This window comes from Anopheles coustani, chromosome 2 (genome assembly GCF_943734705.1).
Source record: "Anopheles coustani chromosome 2, idAnoCousDA_361_x.2, whole genome shotgun sequence".
In the NCBI taxonomy this organism is placed as follows: Eukaryota; Metazoa; Arthropoda; class Insecta; order Diptera; family Culicidae; genus Anopheles; species Anopheles coustani.
The window spans coordinates 54,289,681-54,316,835 of record NC_071289.1 but is presented as its reverse complement, the minus strand read 5'-3'; the positions used below and the strand labels follow the sequence as shown (position 1 = coordinate 54,316,835).

Genomic DNA, 27,155 nt, shown 5'->3' with positions numbered 1-27,155 from the left:
GTGTTGGTACCGTTTGTTTTTTTTCCGGACCGCTTCGCGCCCGGAGAAAGTCTCTCCTCGTCGGACGTGATCACCGCACCCCGAAGCCATACGACCGCTCTACGCTTCCAGCAGCTGTTCGGCATGCCTTCCAAAATGGTGAGCAGGAACAACTTCACATCCCTCGCACGTGCCGGTTGGAATGCCTCCGATACTCTGCCTTTCACGAGCCAGCTTCCACGCCGAGATGCTCCAACGCCGAAGAAAGTGCGCCCTGTGTGAGTAACGGGGAAACACACTCACTCTCTCGCCACACGAACCAATAGACGAGTAAATCTGTGACGAGAGAAATGTATGTCTTACAAGCCCCACAGTCGCGCAATATTCGAGAAAAGATCGAGCCTGAACGGGGTTGAAGTTGGTCCAAGGTTGGTCAAACCTCTTGACGCAGTTAGCGCTCGGAAGTCAATGGATCCGGTTTCGTCAGGCTTTGTGTAGGGAAGTGTTATGGTCTGCGATCAGAAAAAGTCGTGTTAAACGTCCTCAGCAAGTGTATTGTTTTAGCAAGTGCACCCGTTTGGGAGATTGTCAATTTAGAGGCATTTTTAGCGTTATAAAACCGGTGATTAAAATTAGGTCAACGCCAAGCCCGTTCAAATTATATGAAAGTTAATTTCTCTGATGACAAATCGTACAATCCCGTATTTGAGTGCACTCAAATCTCTATATTTTACTAGTGCCAACGAAAGGAGCAATACATTTTGAGAAACAAGAAAGTCAGGTTTGGTAAGTATGAGTTTTTGAGATGTGAAATCCTAGAAAAAATAGACTCAAATTTGACAGACTGTGTTTAAATACTTTATAGTTCAATCCGCTAAATAGCGGCAATAAATAGTTGACCTACAAACATGTGACACCTTTGCAAGTTTAAGATTTTTAACTCAATGATAGAAGATAAACGGTTGTGTAAAGCAGAGTTTTTAATTATGTTTTCTGTTGTGTATTTTTGCAGCATCTAATATGCGTTAGATTAAGATGAAACGTAGATTTGAAATATATTTAAATTTATTTACACATTAAACATATTTGTAATTTGTAATTTTTATTGAAATTCAACGGACCATATTTGGCCCCCTTGAAGCGTTTAAGTTAGTACAGTACATAGCTTAATACTATTTACATCTAACGGGTGACCGGTTGCACCCCACGAATAGAAAACAAAAACGCGGATCTAGACATGTCAGGTTCAAAATGATCACAGACAGCATTAAATTCACGGCACATATAGGAGTTTACAAGCAGATTTACTGCCAAGTTGGGGCCCTGCTGCAAAATACAAAACGATCATTTCTTCTTTATTTCAATGGGAAAGCCGATAAGCAGTTGCAGATCCAAACAGAAAATTTCCATTAGATAACGGTTCGATCAAATTATGTAACACCCTGGTAGGGTCTAATTGGGCCATAAACCTGCTTGTACCGTTTAGTTCGTCCGTTTATTTGAAAACGCCCTAACACTACGACTGGCGTTTCGTTTGTCGGAATGCTTGAAACCCCGAGGGATATGTTGTTGCCCCGGACGCATAAATCGATACGAATTCGGTTCGGAGCCCTAATGCTCAAATTTATTCTGTTTCCAATTCTCATTTCATCTAATAAAAGGCATCCTTCAGGAACCGTTAGTATTGAGTTTCGTTTCAACAAAATATTTATTGGTTTGCGTCCAGATCTGGATCCAAATTCAAATATTTTAATTGTTGACAGTTTGCTGTATATTTTCCTAGTATTTTGTACATAGTGTAATTATTGTTTTCGTAAGACATCAAACAGAATAAAAATACAAAAAGCGTTAGTTATATTAAACAGAAAAACTAATTCGAAACACATAATAAATATTCATTTGCCATATGACAGAAAGTGACACATTCATTTGCTTTCATTTCAATCTCTCATTATATTGCACACCTTACTTCCGTCTCCTTTATTGCTTGTCACCTACACCCGCATCAATGAAACAGGCGGCTAAAACTTACTTCATACCATACTTTGTCCTGCATTCCAACCTAAGCTCTACTTTAACTACTCTTAAGACATCATCACCATCCCTGGGGTCGATTTCACGTCTATTCATATTCTCCTAGAGCGCCATTTTCCAAACCACACGTGTTTAGCGTCTCCCACACTATTCACAACGACCCTACTGGCCACTGCCTGACACTTGACGTCTTGCCGAGGGCTGTAGACCTTTGTAACAGCCGACATGGCGAACAAAAAGTAGGTGACAGTGAGGAGGTGAGCGATTTCTTTTCACTTTCAAATGCTTCGGACGTCCTGGGGTGTATTTATCGAAATAGTTTCTTATGCTGCACGGCGGTCGATACGCATAATTTTCCCCAAAAACTAACAGTTGTTTATGTGCTCTACTTCTATTTGTTTTTCCTTTTCCAAATAAGTGAACAAATGGAAAGGGCCTGCATTAATTAAAGCTTAAAGGCAACGTTTTTTTATTCTGTTGAACTATGTCTTTCATTTTATTTAAACATCACTGCGACCATTTTAAGTATGTGGTGCACCATCCAAAACGAACACAGTATCCGGTTTGACCCGGTAATATTCGATACATCAATGGACACCCTAGAAATGAAAAAACAATCCCCAAGCATGGTGTGGTAATTTAGAAAGTATTTCCTGCATTTACGAAATTTCTTTCTGCCGATTTCGAACACAAACAAAAGTTTCAGTAATTGCGGAACCTGTCGAGTGAAAGTTATAAAGTATAGAACAATCCAGAAGTTTGCATTGGGCTCGTTTATCTTTAATCTGTTTGATTTTAACATTGATGATGATGATTTGAAAATTATTTCAACACATAAAACGCGTAATACTAAATAGCTAAATATATTGAAATAAGTCTATACTACTCTGTACTCATTCCAAATATTCTGGCAATAATGCATAGCGAAGATAGTTTTCGAAACCGGACATACATATCCATGCACATACCACCGGCGTACGTCAACCATTAAATCATTCGACGAGGCTTTGCGGGGATTTACAAATGGTGCAAAGTACAAACCTCAGATATCGCTTTGTTGTGCATTTCGTTTACGCGTTCGAGGTGGATTGTTACCAGTACATGCATCTCGAGGAGTAGATAGGAATGTAAAACATCACGCGCCGCAACAGAGCGAAGGAGAATTAGCAGTCAGGACTTTCACTCATACCGAAATCAAACCACGAGCGTAAAGTAAAAAAAGTGAAACAAAACCCCGAACAAGGGCGATTTATTTTACAGCATGCGCAAGCCCCGCAAGTCCAGATGCAGCTCGCAACAGATAACACTAAAAACAACAATACCAGCGTCTCGAAAAGTGGACCATCAGAAAACGCACTACAAAACCGCATACACCTTCGAAACCAGCTTCCTCGAACAATAGTCTGCTCGATCGATGGATCGATGCAACAGATCCGGTGGAGCGCAATTGCTTTTGATTCTAGACCACTTTCTTCGTCTGTTCGGTTGCGGTTTCGAGCCATTCCTTTCTCATTCCGATCGAATACTTTCCTTTTGTTCATTCGCAGATTGCAACAGCCGAATCGCGTATCCCTCCGATCAATCAGTCAGCGATAGTCGATGAAGGTGCTCGGATCGGCGATCATTGGAGTGCGAAGATTTAGCAGAACTCTTTGCATGGATCAAGAAAGTGTCTACTGGAAGTAAAGTTAACTCAAATTTGGTTCAATAGTTCTTGTGAGATATTTCATACGAAATTTCGTGATGTCGCTACTGCTTAGAAAACACAGAACGGTACCTATGCTATGGCAGGTCATTGCTCTGTTCCTGATTACGATCATCCTAACGACTACAGTCGATTCTGCTAGTCTAACGACGGATGAACACACCCTCGGAACGGGAATCGCTGGTATGTTTCCTTATGTCCCAGATATACCTCAAGTATTAATCCACATATTCCACCTTCCTATCCAGAGTCTCGGACATTCGGGCGTATCAGACGACTGCAGGCAATGATCGTTCCGGTAATGTTCTTCCTCGGTGTGATGAAAACGCTGCTCGCCTTCCTGGTTGCCATCAGCCTGAAGTCCCTGTTCGTCGGTGTGTCGATACTGATGATCAACATCGGCCTAGCGATGGCTAAGGTGATCGCCTTCTTCAAGACGAAACACTCCTACGAGCATCATGGCCACGGTGGAGGTGGCTGGTCGGACAAGAATATCCACGTGCACATCCACAACGATGGCTACGTACAGCACGGTAGCTACCCGGTGGAGTTTGAACACCCGCCAACGGGACTGCAGCACACGGCCCCGAACGTATTCCCCAGCTATGGTCCGCCGGTACTACAGGCGTACTCGACGGCGGCACACCGATCACGCAGTGACGTCCTCAGCAATCCGGTCTACGTTACGTCGACGGTGGACCATGAGGAGGATCGCTATCCAAAAGTGCTCGTCACCGACAGGGATAAGCTGGACCAGATTTACGCTGGATGGCGGCAGCTGAACCGCAAGGGCCGATAAGAGGATGTTGATAGTCCTGAAACCTCGAGGCGGACCATTATCGCCGCAACTTCCAGAAAACAACCGATTGCCTCCCATGGATCTAGCGATACCAAAAATGAAACACAATTTAAACGAACCTTAGGTTTTCGACCCATTTTTGAGATGTAGAATAGGCCATCTTGTAGCGAAAGTAGCTCGGGTGAAACTTAAACCTCACTGTACTATATTATTTAATTTCACTGTTTCACGCGGGTTCTGCGAAACCGCCAGTACTAAAATAGCATGTAACTAGTTAATTGTAAGCTAAGGAAAGGATATAAATAGATTTCAAGGTTATCTCGCGGAAGTAATGAGAACGCAAGAAAGCAGCAGAGACGAGGTTGAAGAAAAATCGGATCCCTACAGTGAATCCGTGATACGTCGAAAAGCTGCCCATTTTGGAGAATATCGGAACTAATTGTTGGGATTTAATATGAACAACAAAAAAACAACTTGTAGGGTACCTGCCAAGCGGTGGTGCGTGAAATGAAGAAATGTTAAACATGTTCAGTGGTATTTTCTAGAGAAACGAATGTTAGTAAAAAATTAAGAAAATTGAATAAATGGGAACACAACTATGCATACCCGACCGTAATGTTTTGCATTGATGGGTCCAGTAAAAGCTAAGGAAATTATCCCCCGGAGCCAGAAGGATTGCGGTCATTCCTTACCTCCGGGTTACTTGAACATCCGATTCAACAAAACTGCGAGCTTAAACGAGGTGCGTCTGTCGGTTTCACTTTCGATGGGCATTAAAACAAGGTAATTGCATGCCCGGGAAGATTTATAAGCACCATTATACGAGGGAATCGGGAATATGCGAGTCGAAAGTAAAGACAAAAAAATCCAACCATAAACTCACACGCGAGCTGGCAGGTTTCAAGATATGATTTGATAGTTGGGGTAGTAAAGCATGTTGCCGGCACAAGCTGCAAGGCGCGGTTCATGCGACGCGTGCCGGATTCAAATACATTGAGAAACCCTGGCAGGTAAGAGTTGTTCCCTTTTTGTAGCTTTATTAGGCCAAAGCAAATGTTAGCTAATTAATGCTGACCGTTCCCGTGGGTGTTTTCCCTGCGTTTAATACAACTACGAAAAAACAAGCTGATCGACGTTCCATTTTTTTCGGGTTTATGGGTTTCAGGGCTCACAAAACTAATTTTCTTCAGTAAGTTTATTTTTCTTTCAACCAATTCTCCATGCTCAGTCAAGGATGTAAATTATTTGTACACCTGGGAAAGAAATTTTTCGCTTGTGTGATCACAACGCCAATTTCCAGCATAGGCACATCATTGTCCAAAGTGAAATGAAAAATCCAATTCAAATGTCACAAACCATGCTACATTGTGTGCCACCTACTCACTAAGATGAGATCTTTTTGGAAAAATAAGAATCGTTTGAACAAAAGCTTTCTAACTGTTCTAATCACCTTACCTTTACCTTTTTCGGTTCATGATTAAAAATATATTGGGATCGAAACTCAAAACAAAAAAAAAGAAAACTATGGGATCATTCAAAACTGCAAGTGGATTTTACTTAACTCTTGTTGTCTTGTGTTCTCCTTAAAACAATGATTGAAAAACATAGATAACAAAAGATTTGTTGTAAACATTTTATATTCGTTTATATTCGTTCATAGGAGAAGTATAGTTTTTTTCAGTGTGGTTACTTCCCGGATGACAACTTTCGTACTATTACTATTTAAGATCCGGTCAACAACCTTCTTAAAAAATGTAGTTTTAGCACATGATAGGAATAGCAACATCAGAAGAAATTGTAAAGTGCATCATGAACGGAAATAATTTAAGATTTTCAAAAAAAAAACACGTAACCGTGGGAACAAGCAAGTATCTGCGATTATTTCCTCCGCTTTTTATTCCGCTTAGAGAGATTTATTTATCTTAGAAAACGGGTAGTAAAATAAAAAACGACCAATTAATTACAGAACTTAAGCTATTAAGGAAAAAATGCAGAATGAATGTCTTGTGCAGGAAGAAAATACAAACATTAAATTAACTGAGGCAGTAGTAGTAGTGAAGCGTATTGCATATATTAAGGCGCCTCGAGTAAAGCTCATGGAAAGCTTTTGTGCAATCCTCGTCGAGGCAATGCACTGTTGTGATTTGTCTTGCAAATAAATTATAATTTACACTTTTTAAATAATCTGCATAAAACATGCAATTTTACTAAATTTACAGTGATTACTCGATTCTACATCCAAGATAAACTTATGAGTGGCTTACATATTTGAATGCAACAGGTTAGTCTTCATTGCAGATTGTTGGTTAAAACTGGTTTTACAGTTTTATATTCTTCTTCTTCTTCTTCTTGGCGTAACGACCTCTTGGTCATGCCTGCCCGTTAAGGGCTTACGAGACTTGTTTCCCTGTTGTACGTGGATAGTCAGTCCTCTCGTACAGGGGACGGTCCGGTCTCGGTTGCGATTCGAACCCACGCCGTCGAGGTGGTGAGCCCCGGCGCTCAAGGGCCGATTTTCTAACCGGCGCTCCACTCGGCTGTCGCGGACCCCCAAACAGTTTTATATAAAAGTATATATTATTTCGGTAAAAATAATGCAACAGTACTAGTCAAATCATGAGTGCCATTTTTGGACGAAAAGGCGATAGGGAGGGGGATGTCATACTCTCTTATTTCTTTGAGCAAGGACTAAATGAAATAGCCCATGTTTGCCTGTTCAATGAGTAAAAAAGAGTGCTTCTGATAGACATTATCTTCCAACAAGTCGGTGCACTAGCTGCTAAGAGGACCTACAATTTGCTAGCGAATAATATTCCGGCATTTCAAGAGAAGGAAAAAGCCCAATATCAATTTATAGGGGATTTTTTTCTCTACTGATAAAAATATTAAATCGAAATCGGGTCACCCCAAGCGGAGATCACGAAGGTAATTATATGATTAGACCGAGATACAGGAAACCTTGTATGTAGTTTTTGGAAGCGTCTTGGAAGAGTATAGTAAAAATGAAAGTTCTTTGAATGATATACCTAAACATTTTCACACAAAACAAAATGAAATGACCCGCGAAACATTCGATTCATACATATACAACAAAGTATTGTAAATTTTCTAAACCATGTGCGTTACTGCAAAATGTTATCACCCACGAAGGTGTAATCAATAATTGCTTATTTTAACTTCCTTTATCACATTCCATAACAACTTTATCCCATTTTTAAAAACTGTATTTTAAAATTTTCTATCAACCCAAGCCGCAAAAACTTACCTTAATTGTTACCGAAAAAAGTTTTGTAATAGTTATTTCTTACGTTTAATATCTTATTCTTTCACACTAAATCAATAATTCTAAATTAACCAAATATTTTCGGCTCCATGTTGATTTGTTTCTTTAGAGTTATTCCAAGCGTATTTCCGATTCAATTTCACAAATTCTTCTAATTATACACTACGGTCGAGTTTGTGGAAAAATCTATGAAAATACCAACATTTATGCAACAATCAATCATGCACAATAACTGCTACTTTTTAACTAAATAATGAAAAGCTATCCACCCACCTTAAACTACAATATCATTACATCCTTTCGTTCACATTTCCCAACGGTCACCGCCGGGACAAAATTCCATTAACCTTCCATTCAAGTCCACTTGACGCGCTGCGGCAATAAATGAAAAGCGTCTAGTCCCCATCAATTGACCATGGCCAAAGGGACCCTTCTTTGTTTGCGATTTTTCAGCTCGTTATCGACTGAATGCGATGAGCAACGCTCAACTGCAAATCATATCGATTGGGGCGCGCGGTGATTAACATCGAACGCTGCCACAACATACAACATAGTTTTCCACTGGCCGGTTGTGTCTGCGTGCCGCTATGCGGTGATAGTTTCGCAGTGATTGAGATGCAAGGCGCTGCAATGAAGTGAAGAGTGCATGCCTGTTACTACTCCAAAAAGTTAACTCTTTCGCGCAAACTTTTCGCATGAAAAAACAGATATTCTCCCTATTGTATTGGCATCTGCCGCTTCCCCCAAACCGAAGACAAGGCTTAACGGGAGAGATATTGAATGATTTGTGCAGAAAATAATAAGGGGGGAAAAGGGAAAAAGCTGTTAAGAAAATGCAAAACGCAACCAAACACAAAAGAAGCAACAGAAACAGCAGGTAGGATGTGTTCCCGAAAGGAAGTGACAGTCTCCCGACGTCCCGGCCATCTTGTGTCGACTGAAGGTTGTCATGGAATATTAATGAGCCTCTAGCCTATCCTCCAAAGGGTTTATCGGCAACGGGAATGAGCGCACCCTTCGCAAAGTCGGCAATATTTTCGCTTTCTACTGCACAATCCCAGCCATTCAACGTCGTTCCAATCGGAAGCCATCCTCAGATCGAACGCGCCAGGAAAAGCTCACATTCCCGGTAATGTCTTTCGCATAATGGCCTTTTCCTCGGAGCTTGCTGGGCGAAGACGAGTCGAAAGTACAGTATCTTATCCTATTCGTCCCTTCTTGAGAAAAGTGAGCAAGAAGTGGCGAAAGGGTAGTCCTCCAGGTGGGCACGATTTTTCACTCCAAACCAAATCGGACTCTGATCAACGGACCTCAACCTCGCGATGGGGAAGCATCCCGTATGTCGGCTTGGATCTTCCCATCGTCAGCCCTACAGCATCCGACGATGCATCTGTCCCTGACCTTACTCAACGAAAAAAAACTTAGCAGCAACAGCCGTTCACTCACTTCTACGGCGGTGGTGACAAGCGTTCCGCAAAAGAAAATCGTGTCTTGTTTCTTGTTTCACCTCGCGACACCCATTCCGATGCGAAGGAATCCTTCTCCGGTTACGGATTCCACTTTTTCCTGCGTCCCAAAAAACCGTACGAAAACCATCCCAAAACCGGCTTCCGCTTGATATGGTATGCGATGGACACTTTCGCAAGAACCGGCACCGGGGGATGGATATTGGCGCACGGCACCTGAAGATTAACGACCGGTTAGACTTTTCTAGTACCAGCAGCTGCAGACACTACATTTTTCCTCTCAAATCTCTAGCTCAGCTTTCCGATTATCCTATTGGATTCATATGTCGTGTGTGTTTTTCCTAATTTACCTTAACGGATAAAGTGACAGCATGTTAGCGGTATGCGAATCAAATCATTTATAGAGAAATTGAAAAAGAAGCCGGCACAAACCAGAGGGAAAGAGACTATCATTTTATATTTTGATGTTGTACTTTATATGATTTTCAGCTGATTCAAACGAAACATTTCACCCATAATTTGAATCAATTGAAATAAATGACTTATTACAACACGGAAAATATAGAATGTGTTAATAGACAGAGTTAAAAAATTAAGATAAGTTTACTATACAAATTGCTAAACAAATCAAACATAAAAATCACTAAAATGATAATCACACGAATTTGGAAATTCAATCAGCTGAAAATGAATATCATGTTGAGATTTCAAACTTGTTTTGCTCTTGTTGAGGAGCTAATTACAGAACTGGATATAACATGGAAAAGGTAATCAAACCGGTTATAATTTTCACACATCGGATTCAAACAGAAACCTTAGTTTTCCTTTCAAAAATATGCAAATATGCAAACACAATCAAAAATATGTTTAATACTTAGTGCACTTTTACTCAGTTTTTCATAGTTTTGTTTAAGTAACATGTTTGAGAAAAATTAAAAGAACATAAATTTTACGAAATACGTAAATACGCGAAACACAAATAAAATGCAACAGTAGATTAATTTCGTGGCAGATAGAAACACCTTAAACGATTACCGATTGCTATTAAAATCTTTACCTTCCCATTCATGGTGATAAACGTTTTCGAAGGGTGCAAAGAGAAAAGCAAAATACACAAAATAACCAACACATCACCTTGCTAACAAAAGATGCCAATGGGCACGATGCACTTTTGTACAAACACCATCGGTGCAACAGGCAACTGCATCTTCAAAGGGCTGATAATCGATGTACGTGATGCCTCTTATTCGCTAATGTGTTTCTCATTCCAAATGCACTGACCGTTGCTTCTGCTAACGACCAGACACAAATGTGACTTTCTTCTCTCCTATGAGCTATTAGGAACCAAACCCTTGTGTTGTTGAAAAATTTTGTTGAGTAACAAGTAAAACATTTACAAGGCATAACAAATGATTCCTTATTAATATTGTGAAACAACCCAAAAACACAACAAATGTGACACATAATAGACTAATCCAATAAAAACTAAAACCAAAAGAAGGTTTCGATAAATATGGCTCCAAAGCAGTCCGAGATGCTGTTCACATAAAAAAATACAAAAGTGCAACACCATTCAAAAATTGCTTTGCACGTAACAAATGATGACATCGACAACAGTTTGATTAACATTAGGGTATATTGCTTTGGAATCTTGTCCAAAAGCTTTTTATCGGTCTTTTTATTATCTTTTAGTGGTTTTGAATTTTGATGCGCCTCTTCATCGTTCCATAAAGTTGTAATACATTAAGCCACATAACAAATCATCTTTAAGATGTCAAATGACCCAATAAATTGACATAATTTTAGAAGTAGTTTTGGATCTTTAGAAAAGCTTGTTACCTTTTTTTAAATTACTCACATTGATTTTGAGACATTGAAGTCGAAAATCGGATTCTAGTGTTAAGCTCATGGGAAAATATGTTTGTTTCTATTAGCTGGAGTTTATCTCTTCACGAACACAAATTTTGCCAAGCGTTTATAAAAACTGTAAATAATTTAATTTATACAAATACATTGTGGAAATAGAAGCAAATTCATTTTTGAAAAGTTGATTGCACGACGATTTGTAATGAACTAGATTTTTTGGTTCATAGTGAGACATCGTGTTATTATATTTGTCGTTAGCCTATGCCAATACCAAAACTTGCTGGCCCTTGGTCCAAGTAGTAATTAAAATTATTAAGAGCTAATGGAAATTATTAATACATACACGAATAAATATGTGTTTGAAAAAGTAAATTAAAGTATCGAAAACTAGTTTAATTCTTCAAATGCTTTTATCATTCAATCATAATTTGAACGAACCAACGAACCGAAGGGTGCCATTGGTTCCATAGCTATTTCAAGCAACCAACTGCACAAGCCCCTTGAGCTTTCACTTTCAAGTAGGAACCCAGCGCCGATCATCACGAAGATCAACACATTCTTTAGTTTTTCGTAGCGCCACATTCAGCTCATGTCTCAAAAGTTCGAAACGCCCAACAACTCGGTTCATCTGTTAATCATCTGCAAATGAACTGAGCGACGATCGGGAAATCAAACAGGTTTACGCGTTTTAAGTGAAACTATTCGTTACTATTCACTGTCCGGTGAGCAGTATATCGTCCGTTGGGGTCGATAACATCCTATCTGATTAAAATTCTGTCTGGGTGTTTGTAGGTTGAAATTTGTTAGCGAAATCACATTTGATTTGGCGTGAAACAACAATCGATTCCTACTAAAGTAAGCCGTTGATCCATTTGGATTATTTAAATGTATTCTAAATCGAAAAACAAATTGAGTCTGATAAACATTTTATCAATTATTTATCTGCACTTATTTAAATTAATCGGCTTACATCTCTTTAAAGATTTAAAGGATTGCACTACTGCCTTCTACAAATCAAATGAAACATCATCTTCAGCACGCACAATCATTAGCAATTAAATGTGACCTGAAAAAGAACCACATCCGTCTGCAACACACCCAAGTGACCCATTAACTGCCCTATTTCCCGGTAAGAAAAGAAAAACTCCTGGCCAGACCGGTTTCGTTAGATAATGTGTGCCCCGATACCAATCCGCACGCGATCGATTTGAACATTCGTCGTTTACAACTGTTTACTAGAGCCCTTCGGTGCCGCAGAAGTTGTGTAGCAGCCTCACAACAGTCGAGCCTTCCTTCCGACAGGCGAGAGAACGGTTAGCGAACAGAGTAACATTCCTATTGATCTGTTTTAACGCTTACAAGGGCCGTCATGTCGGCTGTAATCGGTGAACTATGGCGAGGGGGAGCAGACAAGACTGAAACATATCTATCAAGCCGTCGTTATTGCTTCCTCGCGGGTTGGGTGGAGATTGATGAGAGTGAAAAAAACGTGAGAAAGACGCACATGTGTGCAGAGTGAGACGTGCTTTATAACCCTCTCGGTTGTCCGCAATTTCGCTCACGAGATTCCGTTATCCCACTGCCATATGAAGATGAAATTCTACGTTCAACACCGGTCAACATTTCGCGGCGCGATTTCCGTTAGTTACTGAATCGAGTGGACGATGAGATGAACATCTTACAGCTTCCTATACGAAGCCGGTTTCGTGGCGCGATCGTGTGATCGCTTGTTCACTTACTGAACGCTTCTACTCTCACTTTTGACAGCACAAAGTACACCCTCGCTACACGATCATTTCTCTCTCTGGCTTCATGTACGATGCAGCCAACTGAAATTCCTCACGGAAGGGCTCACGCACATCGAAAGAAAGTAGAGGTAAAAAAAATGCCCATCCCTTCAAAACGGAAATCGCGGCAACGGAACACCTGAACGTGAATTTACTCATTATTTCACCTTCTCACCGAAGCGATGATCGCGATCTCTCGCGCTCACTACGATCTCACTTCGGAAGCGGGCGCGAACGCGGTATAAAACCGATCGTCCGGAAGCAGCGCACGCTTAATATTACCTTGATCTTGAACCGGTACGTATCAGCTGAGTTGAAGCCATAAGTTTTGCGTGTTTTCTTGTGTGCTTCTGTTGGGTGCTTTTGCTCCAAAAATGTTGCGAAATGTATTCACTGTTACATCAAGTTTATTAACAAAATACACGTGAAAAGTGAAATAATGTGCCACCTCCGTTTGTAATTTAGTTCCTTTAAAATTACTAGTATTTATAAAACGAACGTTCAACGAATTCTTGTGACGGTGCATGAATAAAATGGTTGTGAAGAAACACGGTACAGAGAAAAGACTGAAAGAAAGCATTCGTATTTGTGATATGCACTCGCTCTTCGAACATTTTGCATCTCAGTTATTGAATGCAGTCGGTGCAAGTGAAGAATGTGGGTACAACGAACACAGCCTCCACCATAGGAACACTCGCATACCAAATAAAACCTCCCGAAAAAGGTCAAGTAGGCCTGAGAAAGTGTGCGTGCATCCGTATCGACAATTTTGGACACTCGTTTCCTTTTTTTTATTTCCTTTTTTCCTGTCCATTTCGATCTTCATCATCGACTGGAATTCGAAAATCTCACTGACCCATTGCCCTTGAATTGGGGCGAGGGAGATCTTTGTTTTGATAATCGCATCCAGGGAGTTTTCAAAAAGTTAAAAAAAGAAGAATACAGTTTGAAGAAATAAAAGCTGAAAATGGGGATTAAATAATTTATACAATTAAAACACCACACCCGTTTCATGATGGAAGAGGTTTACTTATCGCACGCGTTAGATGTTAACTGGTTTTAATTTATCCTGAAAACGCATCTTGCGCTCATCCAGGCGCAGACGTATATCTTTTACCTTTTCGGCCAAGTTTATCACTGTGCGTAGCGTCCGTGACCTCACCACGACACTCGTGAAGACGCAGCGGACCAGAGTGCGGATGATGATCCCGTACACACAACTGACCCGCTTTTTCTCCGATTGTGAAATTTTTGGAAACGTTTCATTCACGTGTATTTTGAGCATCCATCAGCAATAATAACACCAAACACATTCATTACACTCCCGGTGTATTTTTAACACAACGCTCTGTTTTCTTTTCCCAATCCCCAATGCTGCGCTGGCTGGCCATCCATCGGTTGGCCGAAAATTTGAAACTATCGAATTGCGCCCAGCAGCGCGCTCGACACCGCGGCGGAACGTCGAACAATCGAACGATCGGAAGTAAGTGCACGTGACCGTGATACGAGGCGCGACACCGTAAACATGACCAGCATAGCCAGGCGGAACGGATGCGGGACACGGCGGCAGAGACGGCCAACGGTCGGAGTCGTCTTCGGACTGGCGCTGCTCGCAACGGTGGCCATTTCGGGGCAGGCGCGCGCCGAGGTGAAAGTGGAAAATGCAGGTAAGTACTGCACGCGTACACGCAAGGCCGGTCAATCAAAATTGTGTTTTCAATCCATCGACCCGTGGGATGTTCGCTATTTTATTTTTTGCCAGTTGCCTCGCGGAAGAAAACGGTAAGGTGTGGTTGGGTTTTCAATTGATGGAGATTCCATTAGAGTCAAATTCCATCCGGCTGCGGTACGTGGAAGGAGTGCGGAATGTGGATCGTTGACGCATGATAAGATTCGCAAATGCGCCAAATTATCGTAAGCTTCCTTTTTTCTCCGATGATTTTGCCTTTTCCAGGTCAAATCTTTAGAGTGTTTGCATCATTTATTGGAACAATGCCGTTCAAAACGATGCAAAAAAGAAACAGTTTCAAGTTGAAAACAGTTTTCTATGATTATTTTTGTAACATTTCTAACATTCAATAAATGATTACTTATTATTGAAGAAAACTAGAAAACATTTCTCCGCGACGGTCCGCGACAGCCGAGCGGTAGCGCCGGTTAGAAAATCGGCCCATGAGCGCCGGGGCTCACCACCTCGACGGCGTGGGTTCGAATCCCAACCGAGACCGGACCCTCCCCTGTACGAGAAGACTGACTATCCACGTACAACAGGGAAACAAGTCTCGTAAGCCCTTAACGGGCAGGCATGACCAAGGGGTCGTTACACCAAGAAGAAGAAGAAAACATTTCAGCCAATATAATCTCAGCTATAAACATTGAAAATGCTATTTAACAGTCTACTGGAAGTGCAGAAAACAGTATAAAATATTACAAATCAAATAAAAACACCTTAAAATTTTAGAAAAATGTTGTCATTCAAACTGGTAAAGATTATTCTAATTATAACAAACAAAAACAAGATGGACAAGAGCTTTACGAAATACTCAAATCTTATATTCAGTCAAGACTTTAAAAGAGGCAAAATCAAAATTGAAATTTTTTGTTTTTTTTCTGAACAATAGTTCAGAAGATCTATCAGAAAAAATACTCCTTGCACACCGAACGAACGCTAGCTCTAATCACGAATAAAGCCACTATCTTTTAGTACCATTACCACAACCATTTCCACCGGCAGCGATGATGAGCCATTAAGCTAACACCGTACCATAAAATCTCGCCTCCAGCTCTCAACGAAATTATCATTTCCTTCGTAACCACCTTGCACGAAGGGAAGACCCTTTTCGAAATCGCTCTAATAGGCATCATCTCAGCTGTTCGTTCATTCCACCTGAATTACATTCCCTCACATCCCCGAAGGAAACGAAAAACGAGCAAAAAACACAGAGTAAACAAATTAGCTATCCGAGACGGGAGAAAGAAAGACGACCACAAAGTGACCAAAGATCATTCACACTAACACGCAGGTGAGGAGCAAGTTTTACTTTCTACGATCGGCTTTGATGCGCAAAGCACAAATTGATGTTTGTTTTGGACGAGTTCGGTGGTCAAGGTGGTCAGCAACACCCTTCGAGAAGCTGCCCCAAAGGCTAATGTTGCGCCGGAGAAAGTATTACAAATCGTCTCCACATTAGTGTCTCGCAGGGCTATGGGAGAGAAAATGGAGAAAAAGTTACCGTAATCATCCACCACCTTAGATAAGATCTATGATCTATGAGAAAGAGGTAGTTCAAGGTCGTAATCTCCTATTCTGTTCTTTGCGTTTGATCCCAAACGATGATGTACCTGTCAGCAGTCGTTGGATGATGGTTGCTTTTGTTGGATCCCGAATGGATTAATGAGATCGAATGTCAAGTTCAGATAGTGACATGAAATGCGTCTTCAACTTTGTTGAGATCTCACTATAACCTTTGTTAGTGTCTTCATGCTTCTACAACTTCATGATGAAAGAATTTCGTTCTATAAAAAATAATATAACTTTAAATTAATTTCATATTTCAATTTTAATTTAATTAATTAAATAAGAGTTGTTCCAGAATGTTTTTATCATATCATATATTTAAGTAAAACGCATTAATATTCATTCGACCAATCCAACCAAGTGGTTATTTTTCACGGCGCCAAGGATGGTGACCTCAATGGTCAGTCAAAAGAATCTCAGCTTTGAGTTAGTTTCATTTTTGACAGCCCATAAATAGCTATTTTTTTATAATCCCCCGACAGACAGACCTACATTCAACGCCTTCCGACACGATAGTGCATCGTAAATCAATAGAAAATCGCCGTTTTCCTCATGCCAACCGTTTGCGGCCAAGGTAGTTTCAGTGTTTCTCTTTAACTACGCAAATTCATCAAACGATTTGCTTGACAAAGGAAAGAAAGCGCTGGCCACAAGCAACAGACACAGCGTGGGGAGAGGGCCCGAAATTTCAACCTCATCGAATTAATTTTGATTAGGATTTTGCTTTACCTTTTTTCCCGACGGAAAGTCGTACTTCCTTCCGCCACTTTCATAAAGCGAAAAAAAAACCTCAAAAAATTGTCGACCATACAACCACAACGCAGGTGCGTACCAGAGATCAAAAGATTCACCTGGGTGGGAAAGCGACGAACCCGTCAGTTTGTGACAAAATTGCGATGGAACCATATTGACACGAATCTATGACCTATGGCCATCCGGGGCAATACAAAACAATGGTAAGAAAAAAAAATAATTAGACAGTTGAACATATCGTACATCCACAAAAGAAAACAATACGTGTTTAAGTTTATTCGAGAGAATATTTCTCAGTCCACTGCTTCATTTAAGTTTCGGACTCCCTTACGTTGAATTCCGTCATTTGTGATACTTTTTTTTAACAATTTTGTTAGAAGATTCATGAGCAAATATAACACCTTCCATTTCGGCTGCAGATACCCGCCTTTAAAAAGATTCCAGCATCTATCTCCCGAAGCGTGAGTTCGCAAAAAACGGCCAGCAGAAAACGCTTTCACTTTCCCTTTCCGGGATCGTGGGACTACTAACGTACCACGCACTGAATCATCGAACAAGCGTTTCGTCTTGCGTCCGGTGTATTTGAATACAGTCAAACCCACTGGAGCACCTCCAGGGAAGGTTGGATTCATCGATCGCTCGTAAACGATCTCGGCTAGCGGAAAATCCAACCGTACGGTTTTGTCCTCACCGTACGACCTACATACTGCCTAGATCGAGACACGCGCAAATCCTGTTCCGATACCAGCCGGGGCCGGCTTTGGCTTTGACCCATATACGACTCGGAGATGACTCGCGGGCAACTCGACCGTTCTTCTTTCATTATCGTTCGAAGGCCTGATAACACAGTTCCTCCTTACATCATCGTTCCCGGCATCAATTCTCGTCCGCCTTGCAGCGGGTGGCTTCCATTCCGATGAAACTAACGGTAACTGTGAAGAACCGGATCCACCCATTAGCGGAAACCCGATTCCACCCGGGCAAGACCCATACCACGCTTGACCATATCCGGGTGAGCCCTCTGGCCCATCTCCGGGGATCCGCTTTGGCACATTTTATAGAGCAAATCTTCAGATCAAGATGGTTCCAGTTATCCTCGGAGGATCCCTCAAGGCATTCTGATAATTACCGCTAATTTTTCTATCCAACTCGGGCAGGAAAACCTGAAAAACAAACTGTGCCACTCATTTTTCCACCCTGAAGGACACCATTGCGTGTGACAAGCGAGTGTGTTGGATTAAACTGGAACAAATATCTTAGACGCACTAGAAGCACATTGCTTGCATTTCCGTGTAATTTGTTTAATTGTAGATCAACAGTCCAGTTGCAGTTGGTGAGTTAAACGACCAACAATGTGCATAAACCGCAAGTGCTTCACCACACTCGGTGGCATTTTCTAGAAACACACACCGCGTGGCAACAACGAGGCACAAATTACGGCCTATTTGCGTACTGTTTAATCCCGTCAAGCGTTAAATGTCCCACAGGCGATGCATGTACCACCCGGAGGTGCTGAAATAGGTGCTTCAACTATCGCTGCGGTTTCATGGCGACGTTGCTAACGATCGTTTTGCTCGTTTCTTGCTTTCCTTCACAGTTCCCGTGGACTCGTCGGCGTTACTAGAGGCGGCTCTATGCGTGATGAAGGCCAACCCGGGCCAGTGCGTCCGACAACAGGCCGCCCGTGTGCTTACCAACTGGGAAGACATTCTCAACGCGAAGAAGATGGAGATGTTGGGTAAGTTGGCATCAGTTAAGTAATTATTCATAAAACACCTAGATTTGCTCTTGCTATCAAAAAAGGTTCGTAGCTTACTGGTTTATATTTAGAAGCACCTTTGTCGGAAATTCATACGTATCAAAAAACCAACCTAACGGAATTGAAATTTTCTAATGCATATATTTCATAATTCTTACACAAAGTTGAAAGCTTCATAAGAGGTAATAAATTGTATTGTTTATGAGATGATACGGTAGAAAGATCACCAGCATAAGTGTACAGTTGTAACTCACGTAAATTGATAGAATATACTTTCATGGATGTGAGAGGAAATGCGGCATGGATGTCAGAGGAGATACGATATAACAATGTACGATATAGTTCCATACATCCGTACACCATTGATTAGTTACTTTTTCCCTCGAAGCCAAATCGTAATAACGACTTCATTAGCGGTGGTTTTTCCTATTCGCCCTTTCAACATAGTACAAGTTCATGAACCATTCAACCGTTAAACTCTTTGAAGCATGGTTGGTCTGGGTCAAGAAGGAGTAAGTTATTCGCCCCTCGTGGCCTACTGTTTCCTCAATTGGATTATATCGAATATTTTACAGCTCATTTCACTTAATTTATTTTGACCGTAGGACACATTTCTTTTTTCGATAATTCATATGTTAAATTGCTATATACCAGAGAATTTTAATTTAGAAAAATCCTCATTCATTTGGCGATGAATTTGTTTAAATAAAATGGTTTTCAAATGAAATGTTAACTACAGAGCTTGATTTCCAACTCGACTATTTGAGCTTTATTACAACCAAGCACTTTAATTGTCTTTATATTGACAAACAATAAGGTCACGAGCATCATCTTCATTTCGTGAATTACTCTCATTACTGTGTATTTTGGGTAACTCATCCAAACATCCAAAGTTGGATAAGCTACACTTTATTGGAAGCATTGGCGCTCTAATAATTAGCTCATAGTGAACCAGATTGAAGAGAAATTTGCAGATGAAAAAACTCACTCTAGTAATTCTTAATTACTGGAAAAGCTAGCTTCTCTGTGCTTTCCCAAGCCATACTTTCTTTTCCTTAAGTGCTTTTATGTTGCTTTGTTATTAATTTTTTTTATTTACCCTAAGAGATGCTAATAAATCAAGTAATTCATTTCTCGTATTACAGCTTTGTGCCATCCAATTCAATGTTTAAATTGTATCGTTTAAACGTTTTAATTTGAGGTGACATTTATGGAGGCTGAGAAATTGGTGAGAAGTAGAAGTGCAAAGCAACACTGAAACCTATAGAGCATGGTATTTGTCTACCATATAGTTCTTTTCCATAGATTTAACCTATTCAGACACACGGGTTCACCTTAAATACTCTGTTTCAGAATCCAGAAACAATCAAAACTGATAGTTCTTAAGTTCTTATGCATATCAATAAAGGGCAAGCTTTACATCATCAAATCAATCCTCGTTCAATCTAACCCGCTCTAGACGGCAGTGGGTGAAAATTGACAACAAAAACTAACAATCACAAATTTACTGTAGGAATACTTTCCCTGCAAAATATCTGGGAGTCTTCAGCCTACAACCACCAGACTGGCTGAAGCGAGAAGCACTCTTGTGGAGTATTTGAAGCGAATAGAAAATCTGAGGATTTATGTGAGGAGCCTGTTTGCAATTCAAATAATCGTGCAATTGCTGCGATTATTGCATTCCGATAAGCTCAATCAACGTCAATATGTGTACGACCACAATGCTCCCCGGGGTAAACAGCGGGACACCGGTAGCCTTTTCGGTAAAGTTCAGTTCAATCGTCTTCTCCTTTCAACGGATGGTAGAAAACGTCCTCACGATGTCGTAGAAAATGGAAAGTGACTATTGGTAGATTTCCGGTAGCCGCTTTCCTCAATACGGTAGCTAACGATGGGACTACTTCCAGGCGAACATTATGTCGAAATATTATCCCAACCACTCACGGAGATCGTCCCCAATCGTGCGCTTGAAAGTGAAAAGATGAAACAAGAAAAAAGTCGATCCAAACTTTCACCGCGTGGGCTGTGCGAATAGTGATTCTCGAAGAAGATCAAAGATATTAGAAGACGTTCACTGCAGTTCCTTTCAGAAGGAACGCTATCGCTTTCCAAAGGGGAACTAAATTCCACAAATGCCATAGGGCTACCGTTTCAATGTTCGTATTTGCTTTGAGAGAATGTTTTTTCAACTTAAAGCATACTTACGATAATTGGCAAACATTTAATGGGAAGGAAATACATCCTCAAGACTCGATAATAATCATTCCTTTTTTCTTGCGTCGGCAAAAGTCCATGTTTATTAAAGAAAAACAAATTTGTTACATTTTAATTCAATTGGCTTAATGATGAATCAAAAACGTTTCCTTTGAATAAAATAATGTATATGCTAGAAAAAAAATGCTTCTACGGAAATTATCTTTTTAAAAGTACTACCACAAATAACTGTTTTAACGTTAATCTTGAATCATATTGTACTCGTTTAAAAGACTTCAATGCTACCTGTAAAAACGAAGCTTAAGTGAAACCATTTGTGAAAATTTCAATTACTTTCAAAATTTTCATAACAAAAAAATACCTAAAACATGGTATTGTTTAAAAAAAAGTACCACAGAACTGTAATAGACGAAAGTTCCACTTTAAAATCCGGAAAGCAAAGGAAATCCAGTATTGCTGGTTTGCAAGCCGGTGCAATTTTCCTACTGACCAGCTTTTTTCCACGGGCCAAGTACGGTCCACGATGCTGCCACAGCCTCGAGAATCTGGATCACGAAGATTTGCGGACCTAATTATCTCGTACCACTCGCACTGCCTCGTCGTAGCTTCAGGTCGGAAATGGAGCAAACTGTAAAAACCGCTGGCCATACCATATCGAGACGGAGCTACCGGTTGCACGGCAATGCATAGGACAGGAAAAAGCGTTGCTGACAACGCGTTAGAAACCAGTTTATCGAGTGAATCATTGCTCTTGAAAACCAATTTCAGAGCGATTCATCACACCGACTAGGAAATTTGCATGCTCTTGAATTAGCTGCTTTCGTTAGTGTAGTTCACTTTCGCTTAAATTTCGACATGAACAATTACGATTGCAATGAAAATGAAAACTCCAAAATAGGGGACAGAATGGATTTTGGACTACTTATTTTCTATCTAAACTACTTATTTTCTAACCAAGGTGCCAAAAGATAATCAACAAATCAACAAAAAGCAGCAATCAAACAGCGAAAATTGCAATCCAAAGCAATGCGTTCTATTATAATAAATATCTAAACATTTGGTTATTCTTTGCAGCTGAAGCGGACCAGGAGGTGACAGCCAAGCAGCAAAGCCGTGGTTTAAGCGACGCCGAAATCGCCCGCGGAAAACCATCCACTCTCATGGAGCAGATCGAGACCGGACTCACCGCAATAACGGAGTTCGTATCGGACGGTGTCGACGAGTGAGTGTTCGAGCGTGCTTCACCCAAGACCAATCCAATGTCGTACCGATACTTCTCGTACATTCGTTGTTAACTGAATTTGACGCATCCCTTCGCACTCCGCAGATACGTCGACGACAAGCGCCAGGAGAAGGCGGAAGAGGCGGCCACATCCAAGACGCACCTGCACCATCTGCTGAAGCTAGGTAACGCCGGCAACGGCTCGGCCCAGGACGGTGCCTCCGTCGCTCGAGCGGCCGACGACGAGGACTACCGCGATCAGCTCGCCGCTGTGGAGGATGGTTTGGTGGATTACGCTGGCTTGGCGGGCAGCCCGGACAAAGCACTTGGTAGAGGCAAGCAAGAGGGTGACCAAGCGGATTATGGGTTTGGTAGTGGCGAACATAATGCTGGTTATGGAGGTGGGTCTCGTAGCGCCATCGAGGGCGGTAGGACGGCAGCCGGCGACGGCGACGGTACGGTGCAGCGGCAACGGCACGATGCAACAGGCGAGGCGATCGAGGGGGGCTCGGTGGGCGAGGCGCGGCGCGGACCAGCTCCGGCGGCCGCCGTGCGCTTCGACGACGACATCGGTGGACTACGGAGACGACGTACGCACACCAACGGGCGAGCAGATCTGCTCTTGCCCTACTATGCTTTGAGTACATTGGGTCCAATGATTTTCATCACAAGAAAAACGAAAACCCACTCAACCCACCCACCTACCCGTTGACCTTCAGGGGATCCTGCCCACGAAGCGCAGAACCCGACCTATTTTCCCCGTTTTCCTGGGAAAGGTTGCCTCCCCGATTCCGATTGGTACACTTTAAGTTTTTCCTCCGGCTACAACTCGATTGTATCGGAAGTCCCCGAAAGTAGTCTCATCTTCTTTTCTCGTCTCTTATCACTCCGCCAACACGTGCTACAAACACGGGAGAGTGATTTATTTCAGCAATAGTTCATTTTATCCCTTGCTCTTGTTCTCTGACACCTATTTATTTTCATTCTCTCAACGCCATGAAACATAGTTCAACAAAACTCCAAATTTTATAAATCATCGACACCGGTTTTATCAAACTGAGTTGTATTTGACCCGCGATGAACTTACTTTCCAACCATGCGATCAAACTTTGCTGGTTTGAATCCCTTTGAACACCCAAATATTATGGTATGATAAAACTATTATTTTCAGAAACACTGCCCACACACGCACACACGCCCACATTATCTCTGCAAACAGACGGATCGACATGCAAACGAAGTAAAGCAGCAGCAGATCAGTTTTCCTCCAGAACAGTTCCAGAAGCGGCGGTTATGTTCGAACTTTAACTGTGTAAATCTGCCACTCCCAAACGAAAAAAAAACCATATCAAAAACATAAATGAAAATCCGTTGGTCACCTTCTGGGGCGCATTGCATGTTGGCATTGGAGTCGGAATGTGGCTTAATGATTTGTTTTGGCATGATCATTTTGGCTTTTGGCACGCTGCACGTCCTGATTAATTCGGCTTCGAAATCAATCATTTAGTTTAACCGGAGCGAACATTCACTGTTTGCATCAAGCGAACGTCATCAGCATCATCTCTCATACCCACGCTGGACTCGAGACAAATTATCACATACATCACATCACCCACACAATCATCTTACACACCATCAGTACCATCATATTTATCAAAAGCATCATTCTCATCGTTCATACGCTTTGCAAAAATGCACGATTTGGATCGACCTTATACAATCACTATAGTATTGCAAATATCTTCCTTAAAGTTTCAGTTGATATTTTGTTTTTATACTGTTTCACTGTTTTGAAAACCAATTCTGTCATAATTGGTTCAATGTTGCACAGGCTTATTAAATTTTTCTGTTGCATGTCTGTTTTTCGTTTTCAATATAGTTTTAACACCTGGTTATCTTTACGCGTTGTTATGCTCGGTTTTCTTTTTTTCTCACCTTTGTTTTTTGCGCAATTATATATTTTTTTAGATCGGACATAACACGCATTGCGAAAAGATGTTCATTCATGCAAAGATACTAGTCACGCCAAAGCAAAAACTGTTGACTCCCAAAGCGAATTAATGCTATCTATAAGCACACAAAATAAGCTTTCTTTTTAAGTGCTCGCAGTCACTTATGTATAAAAAATATCTCAACTTGGTGTTAGACTTACCATCAATCTGTCACATATTCTTTATCGTCCGCTCACGAAGATTTATATCTTAATGTGTGAGGTTTTTTTTATTTCTGAGTCAAACAGCCCATAACGCGCTTTGGTGTAGAAATATGCGAACCTATTCCACAAGATACATTTTTTCCTATCTTCGTCGAAAACTGTGAAGCTGGATTTAAATTCACAATACCGTCCGTTTTGTAGCTACGGAACGATCTACAATGTTTGATTTCGGACAATTAAGCAGTAAACAAGCTACCAGTTGAGTACATTATTTTAACATGTCACTCTGCATATAAGGAGACAATGTTCGACCACACCTATTGAGGAAAGAATAAGTTTTTCGGAAGAAGTACGATGTCCCCGTCGTCGCCATGATTCCGCAATCCGATACCACAGTGAAACGATAGAAAACGCGACTTCACGCGACATGAATAATCAACGGCCGTCTTGAGACGACCGAAGGAGGAAACCCGTATCGACGCATTTGAACGCTTATAGGTTTTGTTTGGTTGTCGTGCCCCGATTAATCCCATTAACATAGAAGTAGCTCACTCCGTAGTCTAACCGATAGAAAGCCCAAAACCCCTCCCCACCTCCCCGCCATCCGTAGAGTTTGTGCATTCGAAATGCTTTGGAGTGTTCGTAGCGCTTTTCGTTTGTTTTGTTTTCCATTCAGTTTGCTAACCGTGTCCGCAGTAGAAATCCGTAGTCCTGAACTAACGCAAACATTCGTCCGCCGTAAGGGACGTCGAGTGGAAAAAGGTTTGGAATTGTATTAACGATGTTTACCATTTTCTTTCCCCCTTCCTCGTCTCACTGGCCGATTTCATCCACGTCACACATTAACGTGGCCCGGACCGGGTGAAAATACCTTTTCATTCCGATCGCTTCAATCCCCCCCCCTTCCACCATTAGGAAAGCGTAAGGGTAAGAAGAAGAAGACCTTCATGAAGTTGTTCATTCTGGGTGCCGCCCTGAAGGCCAAGATCGAGCTGCTGCTGAAAATCCTGTCCTTCAAGCTGCAGCTGAAGTTCTTCGCCGTCGCCCTGATCGGGCTGTTGATCAACATCGCTCGGTTCTGGATCGACTTCAAGAAGCAGCCTTCCCCGCAGAAGGTAACCGAACCGAGGTGGCCCCCTACCTTTGCACATCTCACGATCTTTTAATGGACCATTCTAGGTTATCTACTACGAGCACGCACAGCATCAGCATCACTACGACGATCACGGTGACGGAGACTTCGGTGGCTACTGGAAGCGCTCGCTGCACGCCGTGAACGACGACGAGCCTTACCAGGGTGGACACGATCGCTCGGAGCGCTACGACGAACCGTACCCGTACCGGAGTCCAAAGTACGCTCCGACTGGAAACCACTACGCGCCCCAGCATGCCGATTCGCACGCCATGGCGTACCAGCAGCAACGGCCATATTGAAGAGCTTCCGGAGTTACTTACTATTGCGCAGAACCGCTTTTCCTAGTGGTTGAAATGTTTTCCCACCCTCATCTAGGCCTTGGACCTGGTGTATGTTTTTTGTGCGTAATTTAAACAGCAAACAAATACGACATCATTAGTATCTTTTCCGTTTGCTTGCCTGAGGTAGTCGAAATTAAATTGGTCAATTTGGAGTTAGTTTTTCTTTCACGAATTTTGCTCTTAATAAGGTTACACAAAATTGATCCAATCCTTCATATATCTTTGACAGAAAGCTGCATGGCTCATCAGCTAGCGTAATAAATAGTTAAAGAGGGATGTAGATTGAAAGGAAAAAAAAGCTAAGCCCAAACGAGAAAATTTAGTTGATAAAAATGTTCTTGAATGGAGATTTGAAAACGGAGGAAAAAAGAAAACTGAACACCACACGGACACGCATTCAGCTAGCGAAGGTTCATGCAGTGTACGGGCACACTAATTTATTAAACTGTTAACTTATTCATATTTATTTGCCCGTTCAATGCGATGCGCACTTCATCACTTGCTCGTCTTTATTCAAACCATTTTCAAACATATTGCTTTCTGTTTGAGTGTTTTCTCGGTAGTTGTGTAAGATAATTGTCAACGTTCAGTGACAAAGACTGTTTAAAGTTTTGACTGGATGTTTCCTTGCGTTAACTGTACTTGCGATTTGTAATGAAATAACGTACGAGTAAAGCAATAAAAACCCTTGCGATTTAAAAACAATTATTGACTATTTTGTTTGAGTTCATTTCGCGTAGCGAATTAATGAATTCATTTATTATTCTAAGATAATTTTAATTTAAAACTGAAAAACAATTGCCGTTCAAACTACATTTAAGATGTAAAGATTCTCTATTTAAATTTAAATTTTATATTTAATGAAGTATAAGTCTCATGCAATAAATTAGTATGCAAGCACTTTTACAGTCCTCTTCAGGAATTTATATGATTCCGGAACAACTCATCATCATAAGTGTAAGTCATCATTATCCCAGGATTAATCCAATTCTGTTTGGTATCCTAGTCAGAAAGTACCATATGATTCCTAACAATCTGTATTAATTTGGCATTTGTAACTTTTAATTGATCCTGTAATACATCAATTTGAAATGAATTAGAGAACTTATCGTTGAGCTACCATATTTTATATAAATTGGGGAGCTACAAATAAGTTTTTATTTAACATCGGTTTCTAAGATGTTTAGATACAAATTCCGTTAGATGATAATTTAAATTTTGTAATAAAGTTTTTGAAGCCTATTCAGAATTATCTACTTTATCCAACTCGTACCTTTTTTAATAAAAATAATCAATCGTTTTCTATCTTGAGTACCATTGAATCACTAAGCTGAAGAATGTTTCAATTTTAGAATGCAC

At 41.1% G+C, this 27,155-nt stretch overlaps 2 protein-coding genes across 2 annotated transcripts; both read left to right on the top strand.

The window, feature by feature from the left end:
• Positions 1 to 3,792: 3,792 nt before the first annotated feature.
• Positions 3,793 to 4,517, top strand: LOC131264644 (uncharacterized). The gene is made up of 2 exons (XM_058266914.1): positions 3,793 to 3,901; positions 3,967 to 4,517. The coding sequence occupies exons 1-2, from the start codon at positions 3,793 to 3,795 to the stop codon at positions 4,515 to 4,517; spliced, it is 660 nt and encodes a 219-aa protein (XP_058122897.1).
• Positions 4,518 to 14,444: 9,927 nt separating this feature from the next.
• LOC131264643 (uncharacterized) lies at positions 14,445 to 25,754 on the top strand. The gene is made up of 6 exons (XM_058266913.1): positions 14,445 to 14,586; positions 18,568 to 18,708; positions 22,018 to 22,165; positions 22,271 to 22,755; positions 25,236 to 25,435; positions 25,500 to 25,754. Exons 1-6 carry the CDS (start codon positions 14,445 to 14,447, stop codon positions 25,752 to 25,754), a joined length of 1,371 nt encoding a protein of 456 aa, XP_058122896.1.
• Positions 25,755 to 27,155: the final 1,401 nt, after the last annotated feature.